The 20,527-nt window shown below is 45.9% G+C and overlaps 1 protein-coding gene across 5 annotated transcripts in view; it reads right to left on the bottom strand.

The window, feature by feature from the left end:
* EPB41L5 (erythrocyte membrane protein band 4.1 like 5) overlaps nucleotides 1-20,527 on the bottom strand; it is a 157,421-nt gene that overhangs the window by 4,045 nt on the left and 132,849 nt on the right. For 4 of the 5 annotated variants that reach the window (XM_088473643.1, XM_088473646.1, XM_088473645.1 and 1 more), the window contains exons 20-22: nucleotides 19,980-20,041; nucleotides 19,803-19,895; nucleotides 6,277-6,370 (exon numbers count right to left, since the gene is read on the bottom strand). In XM_088473643.1, the coding sequence (XP_088329769.1) occupies nucleotides 6,277-6,370; nucleotides 19,803-19,895; nucleotides 19,980-20,041 (249 nt within the window). Of the gene's footprint in view, nucleotides 1-2,402; nucleotides 2,495-6,276; nucleotides 6,371-19,802; nucleotides 19,896-19,979; nucleotides 20,042-20,527 lie in introns of those variants that run through there. The other variant, XM_088473647.1, reaches the window with a different exon arrangement.

The following is a 20,527-nucleotide window of genomic DNA, read 5'->3' as shown; positions in this document are numbered from 1 at the left end:
CTAAAGGGTAGGGGTAGACAGACAGGAGTGACACAGATGGGGTAGATAATGAGCATGGGACAAAGTGTTAGGATGAGAGAAGGAATACACACATTTAGCAGAAGTGCATCAGATAGCAGCTACCCATTGCAGAGAGGGGGTTAAATGGTCTGAATCAAGTGAACTACATGAACAATGTTCCCTCAATAAAGGTAATTCATAAGTGCCCATATGAATGTAGTGGGGGATATTTCTGAAAACTACTGCACAGGTAGCTAAAATGAAATGTGATGTTACCTGTAGCAACAAGGATGATTATTTTCTTTTTCTAAACTTCCAGAAAAATTAAAAAATCTGATTGGTTGCCAACGTCTTACAGCTGCTTTAATCAGCTTTCTAACCTCCACTTTATAAAAGGAGTTATAGTAAAACTTACCATTGTTAACTTCGAAGTCCATAGGATCCACACAATGACAATGGGGTGTAGGTGGGGCCAGGAGAAGAAACTCAGAGGCCAGGTGCGTCAGGGCCCTGTGGACCCTATGGACTTTGAAGAGAGAGTTAACAATGGTAAGCTTTACCATAACCCTTCTTTTTCAGGGTCCATAGGGCTCCACAGGGAGACAATGAGGATGTCCCAAACCAGTTGTTTAAGGGCGGAGACGCTCCTGAGCTGAGCGGTGAACCCTGCACCCGAAGGAAGCATCCTGAGAGGCAGATGTATCAAAAGGCATAGAACCTAAAAAAGGTGAACAGAAGACCACGTAACAGCCTTGCATAGTTGTTCAGCAGGCTTCCCACGAGGGACCCACAGAGCGAGTAGAATGAGCAAATAATGTAGCCGGCATAGGAAGGCCAGTCTGCGTGTAAGCCTGTGAGATAGTCATGCAAATCCATCTGGCGAGAGTCTGTTTGTTAGCTGGCCATCCCTTCTTGTGCTGAAAAGCTGTAGAGGTATCCACCAAACTCTGCACTGAGGTAGAAAGTAAGTCTACCCATTGGGGAGGCAAAGGATATGCAGGGAGCACCAGTTGTGGCCATCCCATAGGGGGAGCTGCCACGGGGACCGCTAGGTGGTCCGCAATTATTGTCAGCACCTGTGAAAAGGTAGCCCAGGGTGGGCTCTGAGGAGGAGACACCGGGGCTGATGAGCCCGGTGTGGTATAACAAGTTGTACAAAGACCATCCTGAATGAGGTCCCCTGGAGCTAAGCCTGCTGAGCAGGACTTGCAGAACACCAGAGTATGAGTAGCAGCATCAACCTATTTTATTATTCTTGTGGCTATGTCTGGCAGTGCAGTGAGCAACCCAGATGTATTTGTTATTCTTTCCTCTGTGTCAGATTGTGTATGTGCAATATGGCACAGTGTAGTGCGCAACTCGCTATATACGGGTTGTTCAAAAAGTAATGCCTAAATGCTCACAACTAAAATTTTAATTATAGAAACAGATTTGAAAATGTGCAGTAAAATACTTTGAAGTCTTAGTAAGAGAATGACTCTACTCAAAATATTCACCTCTCAACCCAAGCTGTGAATCCACTTTAGAAAAATTCCAGTGGTTGGTGTTTGACCTAGGAACGTATGACGATTTTAACAACCTCTATGTCTTCAAAATGTTGACCCCGGAGACAGTATTTGAGAGGGCCAAACAGATGAAAGTCAGAAGGGGTCCAATCAGGACTCTATGGTGGATGTGGCATTATTGCCCACCCCATTTTGGCAATGACCGCAGATGTTGCCCTCGAAGTGTGAGGTCTGGCATTGTCGTGGTGTAAGATGACATTTCACAGTGGAATTGTTGACCTTTTTTTGCAGATGGCTTCTTTCAGCTTCTTAAGTGTAATAATGTATCGATCACTGTTGATTGATTGGTTTGTTTCCAAGTAATCGATGAGAATAACACCTCGGCAATCCCAGAAGAATGTGGACATAACTTTGTTTACGGATCGCTGTGATTTAAACTTTTTTGGCCTAGATGAACTTGGGTGTTTCCATTGTTTGGATTGGGCCTTTGTTTCTGGTTCATAAAGGTATACCCAGGTCTCATCTCCTGTAATGACATTTTCCAAAAACGTCTCAGGGTTGGCTTCAAAGTTGATCAAAAGGTCATTGCACACTTCTACCCTCTGGGCCTTATGATCCCTGGGTAATTGCTTTGGAACCCATTTAGCACACACTTTAGGGTATCCCAAATCATTGATGAGTGTAGCCATGGCACTGTAGAAACACTAAAGTTCATCACTGATTTCTTTGATGGTCGCACGACGGTCTTTCTGAATCATGGCATCGACTTTGGGTTGGTTCTCTGCTGTCACTGCAGTTGATGGTCTGCCACCACGAGGTTTGTCGCACATGGACGATATCCACCTTCTGACATTGCTATAATCAATTGTATGCTCACCATACACTTTAAATCTTCTGTGGATTTCTGTAGCACTGCAGCCTTTTTTTTCCCAGAAATGCAATGATGGCTATTTGTTTCATCTTGGATTCCATGGTACTTCTTGGACTACCTAAACAAAAATACATATATAGCTAGCAGACATATTAAACTACAAACTGACAAAGTTTCAAATAAATGTTGCATATTATTTTAGAGTTATGAGCATTTAGGCATTACTTTTTGGAAAACCCTCATAGTATGTGATATCCCTCACAAATATAAGGAGATGTGAGGTACAATGAACCCCCTATACCTGAGGTATGCCAGGGTATAGTAGTATAAAGGGAAAGGTATAAGCTGACAGTATAGAAAGTAGAGATCAGCACTAGCGCAAGTCACATACAAACACAGGAAAAAAGACAATATAGCTGCAGTGGGCATTAAAATAAACTACACAGACCGCAGTGGCTGGTAGGCTATAGCACTGCATAACCTGGCCCTTGAGAGAGGTAAACAGTGAGACTGAACCTAGCATTCCCAGAGGTCTGCTTGCAGAAAATGGCTGACGCATGTCTCTGAGGGGGCGGAGGGAGCAGCTCAGGGAAGCAGCAAGACTGCAGTAGAATGGCACCCTAAGCTGGGGCAGGGGCTGCAGGGAGAGCGCCTTCTCCCCTTGCTGATGTTAACCACCGGGTCCCCTGGCCTCTAAAATATGCCCTGGTGGTCTAATGGAGTCCTGGTCAACTAGTGTCCACTACAGCGGCTCCTGAGACCGGAGGCAAGACCGCGCAAAAATGCGGGTCCTCCGCCTTACAGGTCCCCTGGATACTGGATAAGCCTGCTAGCTAGCCCCAGTCAGAGCCCTGCCGGTAGTACCTAGCCAAGGGCTGGTGTCACCGAGGGGTGATGGAGCAGCAGTGCTACGTGCAAGGGACTGTCTCGCGCTGCTGCTCATAGGGGGGGGGGGGGGGAAAAAAAGATAGAAATGTAAATAAATAAAAAAAGATAAAAGCCAGCCGCTTCCAGGACAGCAGCATAGATACAAACAGGACAATGCTTCACCACATGTGGTGAAGTATTGTCCTTTTTGCATCTATGCTGCTGTCCTGATGACGGTTCCTGAGAGAACCGAAACGTCGACTACTATGACGATTTTTTAGTGAGTTTTCAATAAAGATGTGATTTTATCTTTCAACTACTTGGTGAGTGCCCTTTTTTCTGTGTTTCATATTTTTGGATTACCCTTTGGGATTCATGTGGAGCACCACCGCAATTTCTATACAATGGTGTAGCTGCTATTTCACAGATTTGTATGCTTACTGGAATACACACATGCAAGTCTATGCAACTGAAGGTCTGAAAGTTATCTGGCACACCCATCTCACTCATGGCCTGATTCAGCCGCGCTCGCAAGCGGGTCGATGTTGGTGCATGCGCGAGCCCCGGATAGCGACGGGCAAGCCGTCGCTCCGGGTCTCGTACCAAAGGGGGCGTGCTGTCGATGTTGAGTGACAGCACGCCCCCTTTGGTGGGCGGCTCGGGGGCGTGGCTGGCCAGACGGAGGCGTTCCCATGGGAACGCCTACCGTCTGGGGCCAGCCCCACTGACATCACAAGTGATGTCAGTGGGAGTGCTTTCGGCTCTGATAGAGTCGAAAGCACTCTAGGGCTTGCGGCAACGAGACCCTACCACAAGGGTCTCGTCGCAAGCCCGATGGTCGCGATGGTCTTGACCATCGCGACCATCTTCCTGGCCGTTCGCTATAGCTGTGGGTGGTCACCCACAGCTATGCGAGCAGCCAAGAGGCCGCTTTAAAAAACCAGAGGGCCGGCTCTGAATCAGGGCCTCAGTGCCCACAATAATCCAACTGTGTCACTTCCACTGAGTTACCAAAACAATCCCAATTGGGGCCAACATCCTTTTGACTACTTACATCCATCACATTTAATATCCACATTCAGGTCCTGGAAATATTTTGCTTAATTGATAAAACCATCTTACTAACTATTATGCTCTATCCACCCAAAGCCATCATCAGTCAAGACATCTGAACAAATAACCATATTGCGACTGTCATTCTGCTTTCTAAATATGTACCCAGTCCCCACTTTACTAACTATCCATCTCACACTCATCAACCTACAACCCACTTACTCCCCACATCCCAATCAGCCCCAATCTCACATTTACTCCTTGTTTACCCATCACCTCAATTCCTAGTGAAATATAATCTTGTATTGTCGGAGTCATTCTCCACTTTAATTGAAACATTACCTAGCCAATGTGATGAATGGAAGACAGATGTGGGGAGCCAGAGCAGTGCAGATGGGCGGAACGGAGTCACACGAATGGAGGGGGAAGTCGGGGGAACAGCAAATCAGATGGGAGGGACAGAGCGACTCAGATGGAGGGGAGACAGTTGTGCGGATAAGGAGTTGACAGAGCGGCACGTATAGGGGGGGGGGGTGGCAGCAGAGCGCATGAGGGGATAGCAATACACATAGGGGGGCGGAGCAGCATGGAAGGGGGAGCATAGTTGTGTGTATAAGGGGTAGACAGATTGGCACAGATAGAGGGTACAGAGTGGAGCGAATGGGGGGGGGGGTTTGTTTATAGCGGTGTAGACCTTCATTTACATAGACTGCATGTGTGTATTCCAGTGAGCACACAAATCATTAAATTAGCAGCTCCACCATTGTGTGGGCGACAGCAATCTCAGTCCATGAGAGTGCTGAATCAGCAGTTAACCATATGGTGTGATGGGCTACCATATGTGTACTGTGCAAGGAACACGTCCATTAAGGCATCAGCATTAATGACCGGAATTTCATTGCTTTTTGTAGTTTGAATTGAAGAGTTAGAACAGGTTTCTGAAATTTCTGATCATGTGTAGCAAGCCTTAAGGGAACATGTGAAACTGTAAGGTTTTTGTCTATGGAATTTAATTGATTTTTAAAAATATGTTCCCACCCCCTGCCTAGCATAACCATCATTGCACTGGTTTCAAAAAAATATGGGAAACAAAAAAATGTAGGGGTCCCCCATATTTACTAAAGCTTCTAAAACTGACAAGTGTGATGGTGTTGCCCATAGCATACATTGTCCCCCTGATTTGTAATTACAAATATTTTTGTTTTCAAGTCCTCAGTCAGCTATTTAGGATGCTGCCAACACTATACTACCATCAGCTCCTCCAAGAGGCTGGAAGGGTCAGATTATATATTCAATTGTGGAACTCTTCTCTTGATTAATGTACAGAGGAAAGTTATAAAAGGTTTATGAAGAAAAAACAAACAAAATGAAACAGTATTAATGAATCAACTAATGGTGTGTACACACGGTACAATAAAAATGCACAATATGAACGATAACTATATCGACCATATTGTTAAGATCGTTAATTTTTTGGTGCCTAACCCTCAAATTACCAGCTATGCACGGGCACGTATGGACGATAATGATATCGACCATCGCCCGTGCACGCAGGCCAACCTGGTCTATATCGACCAGGTTACATAGGGCCCCGTCGTTGGTGGGTTGGTGGTGTGCTGAATGAACGATAACGATCATCCAGTACACTGGGAAGGTGCAGGACGATCTGTCAGCGATATCATTATCGCTGGCTGATCGTACCGTGTGTACGCACCATTACAGGGTTCAATAAACTTTTGCACATGCCCCACTCAATCTGTTACATTCAGCATGTAATAATTGTGCACAAGTGTGTACAGAAATGTGTCATATTTAGGCATGTTTCCCTAAAGGGGTTGTGCAAAGATATTTCTAAAGCTGCTGCTGCAGTGTACATACACTGTCGTAGCAGGTTGGATTTATAAAAGGAAATAAAAAAGCAAATTTACTTTCTCCCAGTACACAAATCTATAAGCCATGCAGAGCACGTGATCAGGATACCTTTATTCCAGGCACCTTCTCTGCAAGGAGGGCAGTGGATGGAGTCACTGTATTGTCCAGTTTAGATTCTTTCAGTTCTTGACTCTCCAAACTCCTATAAACATAAAACAAAAATATCAGACCAAAAAAAAAAAAACCACAACTGACCCTGCATGATTAATTACTAAATTACTGATAATCATGATGGACTTTGTCTTTATATAACTGTAAAGACGAGTAACTGGTAATAGGCAGAATTGTCACAGACAGGTAAGCACAGACACAGACAGACAATGTATGTTTGCAGATACACTGTTTGATCCAGGCTATTTCAGGTCATGGTATGCGCATGACATACTGCTCATTGCACTAGATTTAGTCTAAATTTATTCGTTTGCAGCAGACACAATCAATGTCTCCACCCAACGAACACACAACACAATTCTGACGACTAACAAGTTTTATCAAAATTACAGGTCAATTCCCTTTATGCACTTTTACAAGTTGTATGGATTCCAGAAAAGAAAACATTTACTGCACTAATAATATCTTGTGAATATTAAATATCCATGTGTGTCTTGTTCCCATACTACAAAGAAAACTCCTTTCACTTCTGACAGCATTGGGAATGAAAGCAACTTTACAGCAATGGATCCATAATGCTCCAGCTTTAGAAATAGTGGACTCCTAGGCTCCTATTCCTCTTTCATCCTATCTGGAGGACCTTGGAAACAATGTGTTAAGTGGGAATGCTCAGGAGTAGGTATTTAGGAGCCTATGTATAAAGCATTTTACATAAAATGATGCAGAAACTCAGATTCTGCATAATTTACCTATGTACTAAAATCACAACACAGGAAATTTCACAGAAATCTCCGGCAAAGTGGTAATTAGCGCTGTAGATAACAGTCCCCATTATTATCAATGGGGACTATGATCTGACTCCTAGGTACTAAACAGTAGTTTACACTATCTTTCGATCTCTGTCTTGCAGCCCCCGGCCGACCCCGGAAGCTGACACTGTGCGGATGCAGGGGATCGAACTCGCAGGGACAGCGATTACAGCAGCTGCTGTCCCTGAGAGTTTCCCTTGGTACATAGCAGTGATATTTTCGTTAAAAAAAAAAATGAGAGCTCTGGTAAAACTTACCATTGCTAGCTCTCTTTCTTCGAAGTCCATAGGGTCCACAGGGAGACAATAGGATGTAGGTGGAACCTTGGAGGATAGGACACCAACAGCAAAGCTTTTCAATCCCAGGATGCTCCGGTCCTTCCACCTATACCCTGCCCACAGCCTGAAGGCAACTCAGTTTTGTTAACAAGCCCAAGGCAGGAGCAGGAGAGGAGAGAAGGAAAACTGGAACACTGAAGAATCACACTCTCATACAGAGAAGGAAACAAGTGACCATGAGAAGAAACCCATAGAAGCCAGTAGTGTCAGGGAGGTTGCTCTGTGGACCCTATGGATTTCGAAGAAAGTTAACAAAAAGGTAAGTTTTACCATACCTCTCCTTTTCTTCTTCAAGGTCCATACGGCTCCACAGGGAAACAATGGGGATATCCCAAAGCAGTTGTTCAAGGATGGGAACGCTCCTGAGCTGATAGGAGAACCCTACGCCCAAAGGAAGCATCCTGAGAGGCAAATGTATCAAAGGCATAAAACCTAAGAAAGGTGTGGACAGACGACCAGGTGGCCGCCCTAGCGCCACACCGGGCTGCCCACGAGAGACTCACAGAGCGAGTAGAATGAGCAGATACTGTAGCAGACACAGGAAGGCCAGACTGCGTGTAAGCCTGTGAGATAGTCATGCAAACTCATCTGGCCAGAGTCGGTTTGTTAACTGGCTGTCCCTTCTTGTGGAATCCATATAGGACGAAGAGGGAGTCCGATTTCTTGATGGAAGTAGTACGGTCCATGTAGATTTTTAGAGCACGGACCACATCCAAAAGAGGCCTCACCTGCCGAGAAGTCTGGTGATCGAAAGGCTGAAACCACAATTTCCTCATTTAGGTGGAAACGAGAGGCCACCTTGGGAAAGAAGCCTGGGCGTGTTCTAAAAACCGCCCTGTCCCGATGAAAGATTAGAAAGGGAGAGCGACATGAAAGCACCCCTAAATCCGATACCCTACGGGCAGATGCGATAGCCAGAAGAAACGGTCTTCGCAGTGAGTCACTTGACATCCAAAGGTTCGAATGGAGGTTCCCGAAGTGCTTGGAACACCACTGCCAAATCCCATGAGCCACAGGAGGGACTTAGGGAGGCTGTATATGGCGAACACCTTGCACGAAGGTGTGAACATCTGGTAAAGGAGCCAGTCTGCGCTGGAACCAGATAGATAAAGCAGAGACCTGCACTTTCAGAGATGCTATGCGGAGGTCTAGATCCTGGCTGAGGCCAGTTTATGAGCCCTGAGCATGGTCTGAACCACGGAGCTGGAAAATCCCTTAGCAGTTAGGAGGAATGTCTCAAAAGCCAAGCCGTTAAAGACAGACGGTCCAGGTCCACATGTAGACATGGACCCTGAGACAACAGGTCTACCCGTAGCGGAAGGTGAAGAGGAACGTCTATGGAAGGCTTTGAAGATCAGAGTACCAATGGCGTCTGGGCCAAGCCAGAACTATCTACAGGACTGTGCACCCTTCCTGCTTGAACTTCCGAAGAACTCGAAGCAGCAGGGATATTGGGGGAAAGAGGTATGCCATTTCACTGACAATGCATCCACGAAGGCTGCGTCGGGGTCCATTGCCATACTGGAAGTTTGTTGTTGTGTCTTCAGGCTATGAGATCCACATCCGGCAGACCCCATTTGTTCATCTGCTTCCCAATTGAGAACTCCTGGGATTAATACCGTAGAGATGGCTGGGAGATGGCATTCGGTCTATGTGAGAATGTGGGACACTTCTGCCATTGCTGCCCGACAGAGTTCCTTCTTGGTGTTTGAGGTAGGCCACTGCCGTGGCATTGTCGGACTGTACTTGTACTGGCCTGCCCTGAAGAATATCCTGAGCCAGAGTGAGAGCTCTATAGATGGCTCGAAGTTCTAAGACATTGATTGGTAACTTTGCCTCGACTGCGGTCCAGTAGCCCTGGAAGGAGTGCTGGCCAGTCACTGCACCCCACCCTCAGAGGCTTGCGTCCGTGGTGAGGAGAGCCCAATCCGGGATCCAAAAGGGACGACCCTTGTCTAAATGGAATGTCTGTAGCCACCAAGCTAAGGACAGACGAACCTCCGGGGGGAGGCCAATCGTCTGGGATCAAAGTAGATGGGGTAGGCCGTTCCACCTGGAGAGGATCAGGTGTTGTAGGGGCCTGGAATGAAAGAGAGCAAACTCCACCATGTCGAATGTGGACACCATTGATCCCAATGTCTGCATTGCAGTGTGAATTGACACTCGGCGACTGAGCTGACAGTCTGCGCACTCTGTGTCGTATTAAGGAGATTTCGTTAGTCTCTGAGGGGGCGGAGGGTGAGGGAGGAGCAGCTCAGGGAACGGCTAGACAGCAGTGGAATGGCACCCTGTGCTGGGGGAAGGTCTGCATGGAGAGCACCTTCTCCCTGTGCTGACGTTAATCACTGGGTAATCTGGCCTCTAAATATGCCTCTATGCCAGTATATTAATGGAGTCGTGGGCGCACCAATGTCCACATCACCACCTCCAGTCCGTCTCCTGAGACCGGAGGCTAGACTGCGTCAAGACGCGAGCTCCGTTCGTCTTACCTGTCCCCTGGATTCTGGGCTGCAGTCTGGGGAGCTTGCTAGCTAGTCCCTCCCAAGAGCCCCGCCGGGAGTACCTAGCCGAGGCTTGGTGTCACAGCGCTGCGGAGAGGTGATGGAGCAACAGCACAGATGTCCAAAGGAGTCTCTTGCTGCTGCTCAGTTTAAAACACTAGAAATAAAAATAAAAAAAAATAAATAAAAATGGTGACCCAGCTCCTGCCAGACACCAACAAAACTGAGTTACCCTTAGGCTGTGGGCGGGGTATAGAGGGCAATGACCGGAGCAACCTGGGATTGAAAAGCTTTGCTGTTGGTGTCCGGTCCTCCAAGGTCCCACCTACACCCCACTGTCTCCCTGTGGAGCCATATGGACCCTGAAGAAAAAAAAAATAAAAAAATCATCCCTTGCGAGTTGGACCGATAATCACGGCAGTACCGTAATTATTAGTACATAGACCCATAAATAAATAATAAACCCTCCCATCTCTACCTGCAAATCAGATTTTTAATTTAGTGCCTGCAGTAGAGGCACAAAGATATTGAGAGACTTTCGTTTGTTTCTAGTCTTGTTTTATTTAGTATTTTCTTCCGGGCACCACAGCCTCCTTATGGGACTCAATGTGCCGACGGACCGAGGTTACAGCACCAGTGCCTTGGTGTTGTCCCCATATAACCTCAACCTGCTCCGAACGGCCCTAGGTAGACACGAGTCCCAAATTACTGCACATTTTAAAGACCTCCATCCCGGAAAGTCGCTGACTTCAAGTGATATAGTCACAGCCTACCTGAGGGTAACATATTATTATTATCCTTTATATATATATGGCGCCACAAGTGTTCAGCAGCGCCTTACATAAAACTAACAAGTGAACAAAAAAAACAAAAAAAAAACAAGTAACTTACAGTACAGTGAAGGACATTATACATTGCTGCAATAGTGATTAAAACACTCACAATAAGCAGCAGGGAGTTGGCAGAGACGTGTTAGGTGCCCTTATGAGGAGTAAGGAGTAGAAGAAAGTGTAAGGAGAAGCACATGAGGGAAGAGGTTCCTGCTCGTGAGAGCTAACATAAGGACGTGTTAGGTGGCACAAATGCTGATCGGAGCCTGCCTGCCCCTTTGGGGTTCTAGTCATTCGATAGGTAGTGAAGGGAGCGTCATGCTGTATACAGACAGGATTCTTCCACTCCAGTCAGCCAGTGAGTTTACAACTACCAGCTATCCACCTGCCGCTGTGTAGCGTCACCTGTCAGACCTGCTACAACCACTTCGTTTCAGCCAGCAAGTATACTGCTTTCCATCAGCCACCTATCATCACGACAGCTTCCCTGCTGCATACCACTTTGTTACTCGTCAGTGCAGAGTCAGCGAGTACAGCCGCGTGTTTAATTCCTTTATAATGCTGGGACAGTGCATGCAAGTTACTTATACTGTTTTACTCCATGCTCAGTGGTTGTCCAGGTTACCAGGTTATACTCTTGTGCTGACCTTGTATTGGTTTCCCTGCACTGTGTGTTATTGTCTTGGGCTGGTATAGAGAAGGGTGCTGGTTCCAGGGCTAAAGTTCAGTGTGCAAGTATACGGTCTGTACACTGAGGTGTCCAGTAAGCTGTATTACTTATCCTGACTCTCAGTTTCTGAGTTCCTCACTGGTTCCAGTTCATGCATCAGAGCAGTACCAGAGTTACAGCTTCCACAAGTTGTACCTTGACTACATAAGACTCCGATTCCTGGCTTGAGTTCTGAGTTCCTATCTACTGGTATACTATACTGTTCTGAGTTCCGGAGGTCACCGTTGTGCAGGGCTGCCATCAGAAATTGTGGAACCTGGTACTGACAAAATAGGTAGGGCCCCACCAGGGTATATGGAAGACTTGGGTGAAACTGTGAATAATGTGGGTGGAGCTACTTTGGGGGTGGTGCATCAATTGGTGCGTAAACCAGGGATGGCTAGACATGGTGGAGGGTGGCATAGGGCAGGGAAGGCTAAACAAGTGGTGGCACTGGGCTGGGAAGAGTGGACTGGGGTGGCAAAGGGCAGGAAAGGCTGGTTGGACTAGGAGGGGGGGGACAAAAGGCAGGGTAGGCCGGCTGAAGTAGGGCAGCGGCAGGGCAGAGAAGGCAGGCAGGCTGTCTGGACATATAAGGGGGGGGTGCACAGGGTAGACTGGCTGGAGTGAGGAAGGGGCAAGGCAGGCTGGCTGGCCTGGGAGGGTGCTTAGGGAAGGCTGGCTGGACTGGGGGAGGGGCAGGGAAGGCAGGTAGGTAGTGAATAGATCCCCATTCCATAGATGTACCCCGACATCAGTTACTGTCCAACGTCATTACTTACCATCCACGTGGACATAGAGGGGGGATATAAACCTGTGGTAAGCAGACAAGTTTCTTTTTTGGTGGACTTTACGGGCATGGAACTGCACTTCCGCCCTCACTCGTGAAAATTTCCAGGTACATCTATTAAAGGGGATATACACAAGGTTAGGTTTAGAACGAGGTGCTGCAAAGGACCTCTGACATCACAACCATGTGACCCGCAGCAAAAGGGGGAGGGGCAAAGTTCACAACAGGGGCCAAAACAGTGTTCTTGTTGGCTCGCTTCGGGCATGGTGGCAAGTGTCGCTCGCCACGGGTTTGTATTCCTCCTCTATGCCCACGTGGATAATAACACTGGTAGCGGTCCGGCCCTGCTGCAGCGTTCACATGGTTGTGACATCAGAGGTCCTTTCTCCAACTCTGGCTGGACTGGGGGGGTGGCAGGAAGCCTGACTAGACTGGGGGTGGACTTGGCAGGGAAGGCAGGCTAGTTGGAATGAGGGGAGGGGCACAGGGAACGCTGGCTGAACTGGGGGGCGGGAAGAGACAGTGCAGGGAATGCTGACTGGACTCGAAGGGGGGTGGTTCACAAGGCAGGGTCAACATACCTGCTTTTTTCATAGTACTCCGAGAGAGAGAGAGGGGCCCGGGTGACAGCGGCGACTAATGCACCGGGCAGCAGACAGGGAGAAAAAGCATCAGCGATGCAGCATTTGCACTTCCGCGAGCTGCGATTGGAGCCAGCGCGAGCCATAGTTCAAATGCCGCAGCGCCGATGCTCTTCCTCACTGCTGCCACCCAGGCCCCCTGTCTCTCAGGAAGTATTATGAAAAAAGCAGGTAAGTTGACCCTGCCTTGTGAACCCCCTCGAATCCAGTCAGCCAGGGAGAGGCTTGGCAGTGCCCACTGCCCTTGTCCCTGAAGAATATTCGTGGTCTTACTGACTTTCACAGGTCTCTAGACGAGGGGGGGCCCAATGAACCCAGTCTGTTTACTCCAGTTCCAGTCCAGTATACATGCATATCACAAGTCTGTGGTTCCTACACTGTCACTAGTGTATCTAAGCTCCTGTTCATACTTATGAGCCAAAAGTATCATCAAGTCAGCTTGTTTCCTGAGCAGTCAGACCTAAGGGTCCAGAGTCTGATTTACATAAAACCCAGACAGTGACATTATATATTACATACGAGGGCTGATTGAAAAGTAATAAGACTGCCCCTGTTTTTCTGTCCCAAAGGTAGACTTGGCAACGCTATGCTGGTTATTGTGAAACTCATACATCGATGAGTCTGAACATGCAGTTGGACTGCCGTAGTCTTCTTTGTTTGGAAACAGCAAGTGGAAGATATTCGGACGATTCGTCATGGCGGAAAAGGAAGACCTGTCTGAGATATGCGATTGAATTTTGTTTTAAACGTGGAAAAAGCGGAAATGAAATGTTACAGCAAGCATGCGGTGGAGAACCAATTAGCCGTGCTGCAGTATTTCGGTGTTGGAAACACTTCAAGGAGGATATAACGCAACTGAATGACAAAGCTTGTTCTTGGTGACCATCCACCGCGGTTGCAGATGTCAACATTGCCAATACAGTAACGATACGACACTGCGCACTGGGAAGATTGTTATTGTGCGGGGTAAGCTGCTAAGTACGAAGGATGCCCTTCCTTCCAGGTATAATCAGGATAATAGAAAACTCAGCACTAAAACCTCTGTATATCCGTGCAGTATGGGTAGATATATGACATAGTTCAATATGTCCCCTTTAAGTTAGATCGTAGGTTGCTTATATTGTAGTACTTTATGCAAAAAAAACAAAACAATGTAAACCAAACCTCCTATATATCTATGCTTATGGCAGTTTTAATTACAACAATAATAAAACCCTGTAATAGGAATACAACTGAAGTCCGGGTCACATTGATACTAAACTACTAATCTCATATGCCTGACCAAAGTTAACTATAATATACAAATTTATTTGGCTACTGTCCGCTTATAGACGAAAAAATAAACAAACAGTTCCGTGCTTGTAATCTGTAGCAGTCAGTGAAATCAAAAGCTTGTCTCCCAGGAGAGGTGAGTGGCGTCCAGCTATTTCTTCTGTGGAGTAATTATACCAGTCTATGGATTGGTGTAGTTGCCCGGGATGTCTTCAGGCCAGGTAAGAGGAGAGCCACCTGGGCTAAGAAGCAGGGACTCTAGACCGGGATGTGCATCAACTGATGTCTAAGCAAGTGCCTCGTCAATGTTGCAGACGGTGCCCTGTGGACCACAAGACCTGCTTCCCTGTGCCTGGGGAGCCGCTGGACTTGATCGGGCATGCTCTCACCCGGCTCTCCCCTTCCACTCGTAGAGACTCATCTGCCTCCTGCCGCACAGGGCACAGTCTGCAACATTGATGAGGCACTTGCTTAGGAATCAGTTGATGCACATCCCGGTCTAGAGTCCCTGCTTCTTAGCCCAAGTGGCTCTCCTCTTAACTGGAGAGCCACCAGGTAAGTTTATACATTAAGTTTATGCAAAGAGTCAAGATTTGCAGTGTTGACCCTTCTTTTACAAGACCTCTGCAATTCGCCCTGGCATGCTGTCAATCAACTTCTGGGCCACATACTTACTGATGGCCACCCATTCTTGCCTAATCAATGCTTGGAGTTTGTCAGAATTTGTGAGTTTTTGTTTGTCCACCCGCCTCTTGAGGTTTGACCACAAGTTCTCAATGGGATTAAGGACTGGGGGGTTTCCTGGCCATGGATTCAAAACTTTTATGTTTTGTTCCCCGAGCCACTTTGTTATCGCTTTTGCCTTATTGCAAGGTGCTCCATCATGCTGGAAAAGGCATTGTTCATCACCAAACTGATCTTGGATGGTTGGGAGAAGGTGCTCTTGAAGGATATTTTGGTACCATTCTTTATTCATGGCTGTGTTCTTAGGCAAAATTGTGAGTGATCCCACTCCCTTGGCTGAGAAGCAACCCCACACATGAATGGTCTCAGGATGCTTTACTGTTGGCACTGAGACATATATTGTATTTCATTTGAATCCTCCAAGTGCTGCTACCCAGTGCAGATATAGATATATATTTCTGCATATATATTTCTGCCTCTCTCTTTGGAGTATTAAGCAGAAGTTTATCCCTCATTTAGAATAGGACAAGGACTTTCCAGATAGTGTGGGAGTCCAGGATCCGACTATGGCTATTTGCCAGACTTTACAGATCTCGGGAGATGGCCCTACTTGGGCAGGAACTTCATCCGCGCTCTCTTCAAACTGAACAAGTAGCAGGCAGTTTCATGGTTTCTTTTCCTGTATTTTCAGATTTTGAGGATGTCCTGGTTAAAGTCAGACAAAAAGGTTTTAAAATTTATGTATCCTTCTTGGAGGTGGATACAACAGTGTGGGAGGGTGGATTGATCAGACCTCCTTGTCATGCTGGATAATGTCAAACAAACTTCCATCTACATGGGACATGTTTCAGTTAATACAGCTTCTTTTCTTTCGGGCATATAAGCATTAGCTGTTTCTGCCAGGCAATCTTTGTGGTAAAGGTCATGGCAGGCAACAAGAAATGTAGCTGGGTCAGATCAGACTTTGTTCTGGGACACCAGGTTCAGATCAACCTCAGATCTTTGAGTTTGAGGTGTGGTGTCCTGAGGATACAATTTAGATTTTGCAGGTACTCGACTGCACAGATTATTTTCCACTCCACTGCCAAAAGACCCAGTCAGAAGACTGGCTCTGCAACAGGCATCGGACAAGAAGGGTTGAGGTTCTACTCTAACCTTATTAGCTGGTTCAAAAGTGGGAAGGTTATTTTCACCCAGTGCTCAATCTCATAGGGTTGAACAGTCATTTACATGCAGACAAGTTCAAGATGGAATCTTTGCACTTCGTCATTGCTTCAATGACTGACGGAGAATTCATAGCGTCATTCAATATCAAAGATGCTTACTTGCATGTAGCAATCGGGGCAGCGGATCACAAAATTCTCAGGTTTGCGGTGAGTTCTCAGCATTACAGTTTCAAGCCTTACCCTTTAGGATTGCTATGGCTCCAAGAGTATTTTAAAAAAATTATGGCAGCCGTGGTGGCCAGGTTACGGAGATAGGGCATAACTATACTCCCTTAAATAGAAGGCTTACTGATTAAAACACAGGACCTGATTCACTACAGAACGCAACTGCAAAAGAGATTACGCAAGCAGTTCAACTGCGATAGTATACTAATTCATTGCGATCGCAATGCCGCCGCTGCACTACATAAGGACATCCACTTTACCATACACACATCCGTAATGTTTAGAAAGACTGCAAAAGTATCGGTACCATCGCAGCCTCACGCACTTGCACAAGCCCTGAAATTGCTAACTTCCACGCACGCTATCAGGCTGCGTATGGCATCACAGTGGATAATTTATGCACGACCCTGCAACGGCGTTCAAAAGCCCAAGCAGGCCTGCGTTTGGCCAACTCCCCCCCCATTACCACCCACAAACGGCACTTCCTGTCAAATCACTCTGCGATGGGTCTGCGTAGTCACTGCAATCGCAGTCCCGATCGCAAAGGCTAGTTCGCGCACTGCGATGCATACACAGTACGCAACAATTGTCCGATTGCATGCATACTAGCAACTACGTTCCTTGCTGAATCAGGCCCACAGTCCAGTGCGTAGCTTAACCTTCATTTGCATGTTGTAATAAAAACTTTGGAGGACCACAGCCATCCCAGAGTATTTTTTTTTAGCGATGATGTTGGACACAAGGTCTCTGAGCTGGCAGCTCTCTCTGGTCAATATCCATTTTTAATTTTTTCACCCAGATAGTTGCTTTAGCCAAAAGGTGGTTTGGGGTTTTTAGATGAAGATTGTTTTCCCGGCATTTCGGCAGTCTAATTCTTCACTCCGTCTCTTAGATATGGTCAGGGCATTGCAAATTTAGTTAGTTACGGGCGCAAAGTTTTGCACACTGCATTACCGAAGCCTACCGTTCCCTCTTAAGCAGCATATCCACTACACCACAGGTTCTCAAACTCGGTCCTCAGGACCCCAAACAGTGCATGTTTTCCATGTCTCCACACTGAATCAAGTGAAATAATTAGCTCCACCTGTGGACCTTTTAAAACGTTTCAGTTAGTAATGATTACACCTGTGCACCTGCTGGGTGACCTGCAAAACGTGACCTGTGTGGGGTCCTGAGGACAGAGTTTGAGAAACCCTGCACTACACGATATAATGGACAATTGAACAATAACAACATTGTTATCCTTCAATCGTTCATTATATTGTGAAGTGGACATTGAGCCCACACTGAACAATATATCGTTCAGTGCCGGCACCCTCCCTCATCCCCGAACCGGCACAATCTGACAATATCGTTTTGTTGGGATCGCACATCGCTGGTCGTTGACTGCATATCCACTGCACGATATTGCGGATGATTGAACGATAACGATGTTATCGTTCATTATATCATGTAGTGGATACGTGGCTTTAGGCTTGCTTTGGAAGTCCCATTGTTCCAGTGTCCCCCAGACAGGAGGAAAGAAGAATCAAGAATTTATAAACATAAAAACTTTCCCTCTGAGACCGTTTGGAGGACCCTGGGCTCCCTCCCTTGTTCATGTTGTGGTGTGTGGTGCACTAGTGTGTTCTCCCTCAGGCTTTGGAAAAGTAAAAACGGAGTTGCAGGTGGAGATGGAAGGGCGTTTCAGCCTCAATAGAATTAAACTATTTAATGCCTACTCCTCAGCCTTCCCACTTAACCCATTGATTCCAGTGTCCTCCAACGAGACTCAGAGGATTTGAATTTACAGTGAATATACAATCTTGTTATATATCTTTAAGATGGACTGACTGTAAAAGAAAAAAAAGTTGCCACCATCATTCTAACGCTGGTAAAGATGTATCCACACCTCCACGTGGTACTAAAACTGGTCTTAAAAAAAAATGCTTTGAAAACATCCCCTGTAAAACTACTCTGTGTCCTAGCTCCTAACATTCATGGACTAACTCTATTTTCTTCTTACTGACCAATACAAATCACACATCCCTTTTATGCTTGATGGGCTTCTTCCATGGATGGATTGCTATACCCTCATATCTAATCTTGAGATAAGTAGGTGTAGCAGCTATTGTTTATGTTGGCTTACCTTTGTTTTAGTATTAAATGCTAAAGTAGCTCACTGGATAAAGGCTCTGTATCACCAAAGATCATGTAGCCATAACCGCTGGATGTCTCAGTGTCTACTTTTAAGACCTACTGGTTATTGTTGTGGTTTGTACCTATTTCTGTATATCATATTTTACAGTTCTGAGTCTTTGACTTATTTGAATCGTTCATATAGATATTTATCTTTTCAAAAATATCTTTAAGTAACCGTGATGCCCACATGCTGCAATCACTCATGTACTGATGTAAAGTGTTTTAGGTGACAAAAGTTTTAAAAATGTGCCCTTCAATGAGCTGTGGGGAATGTTTGATGTGATCAGCACAGCTCCAATGTAAAGAATGAATGACAAGGATTTAGAGGTTTAAAAAAGAAAAAAAAAAAATTGAAATTATATCCCCAGTGGTCATCGAGGCACATCCAGCGGTGAACCGTTAGCGCTACAATGCAGGATGGTTCCCCATACTTGGTATTCCAGTAGAGAGGCCGCAACACTTCAGCCCTGTAACCAGTGGGGTAATTATTTAGTTCCTACATAACATACAAGTATTAGAACCTGTGTTGGGCCCAATTGAGGTTTAAAAAGGAGATTCTATTCATGCAGAGAATGGCCATAACCTTTAGGGTTAGACAAGACGTAAATAGAGGCGCCTACTCTATGTAGAGATGCTAAGCATTATGTGTTATGGACAGTGATGCCCATATTCTAGACCAATGGTTCTCAAACTCTGTCCTCAGGACCCCACACAGATCACGTTTTCCAGGTCACCCAGCAGATGCACAGGTGTATTCATTACTCACTGACACATTTTAAAAGGTGGAGATAATTATTTCACTTGTGATTCTGTGAGGAGACCTGGAAAATAGGCACTGTTTGGGGTCCTGAGGACCAAGTTTGAGAACCTGTGTTCTAGACAAAGGGGCTTTGGAAGATACTGTAACTCTAGACATTCTAGGACACGCTATTACTGTGCATGTGCAAGAGAAAAGAATGGTACATCATAGCATGAACCAGTCAGTGACTGGTGCATCTTAATATGGTTTAATATCCGGAAGCCAACACCCAGATGTTGTTATATATGCTGGATCCAGACAAAAGCCTTTGGGCTTCACTGCAATGCGAGATTGCAATAGGATGTCTGCTTATATATAGATTGATTCCAGGCTTCTGCTTAAAGATGGAAGGGTCCTCCTGGACGTAAACTACCCTTTGTTAGGAAGAAAATAATTTGTATGGCGTGATCACCTAGACAAAAGTGGAGTATATACTCAGTTTGTTACTTATAATAACAGAGTAAGAGGTTCAGGCAGAGAAGACATTGCAAACTTAGTACATGGTGAGCATTACTCACGTTAGGAACAAGCACTGTACAGGAGGCTGCAACTCTTGGAGTTCCGGACATTCCTGCATTAACGAGCAGTTATTCATTTTCTCAGATAAACTTCTGTAAAATGAAGATTAGCAATTATCTCTGCAGTTATTATCCTATTTATGAGCAAAGAGATAAGAAGTTCATAGAGATGCTTACATGATAGATGTGTTCTCAGCAACCAAGCTCTGACCAGTAATCGACAGATCTGCTTTTGGAATCTGTAAATTATTTGTATACTGAGGTGACAATGTAACATGTACAAAAATACCTTAGTAGCACATGCTATACCCAGTTGACAGTAGAACAGTAAACCTAACAAATGAACACAAATACACTGTAATCCAGATATAAGGAGTAAAAGAATTAGGTTACATAAATACTTCTTGTAAGCAGGTGACAGTGTAACATAATACTTAAGTTACACTGTTATTGTTGCCCATTACCCAGGTGGCAGACTAGAATAACACTGCAGTGCTGAGGAACAGCGGAATAATAAAAGTTATGGTAGACTTACCATTGATAACTCTTTATCTTCGAGGTCCCTAGGGACCACAGGGATACCATGGGGTAATGTGATTGGAGAGATCCAGCCACCAAACAATTAAAGCTTTCAGCTCCCAGGATGCCTCGAATCCTCCTCCATATATACCCCGCCCCAGCCATAGGCCTTCAGTTTTGTAAACAAGCCTCAAGGCAGGAAAAGG

Source organism: Taudactylus pleione, unplaced genomic scaffold, assembly GCF_031769625.1.
Source record: "Taudactylus pleione unplaced genomic scaffold, aTauple2 ptg000138l, whole genome shotgun sequence".
NCBI lineage: Eukaryota > Metazoa > Chordata > Amphibia > Anura > Myobatrachidae > Taudactylus > Taudactylus pleione.
Note: the sequence above shows the minus strand (reverse complement) of the source record. Positions and strands in the feature narration are given on the sequence as shown.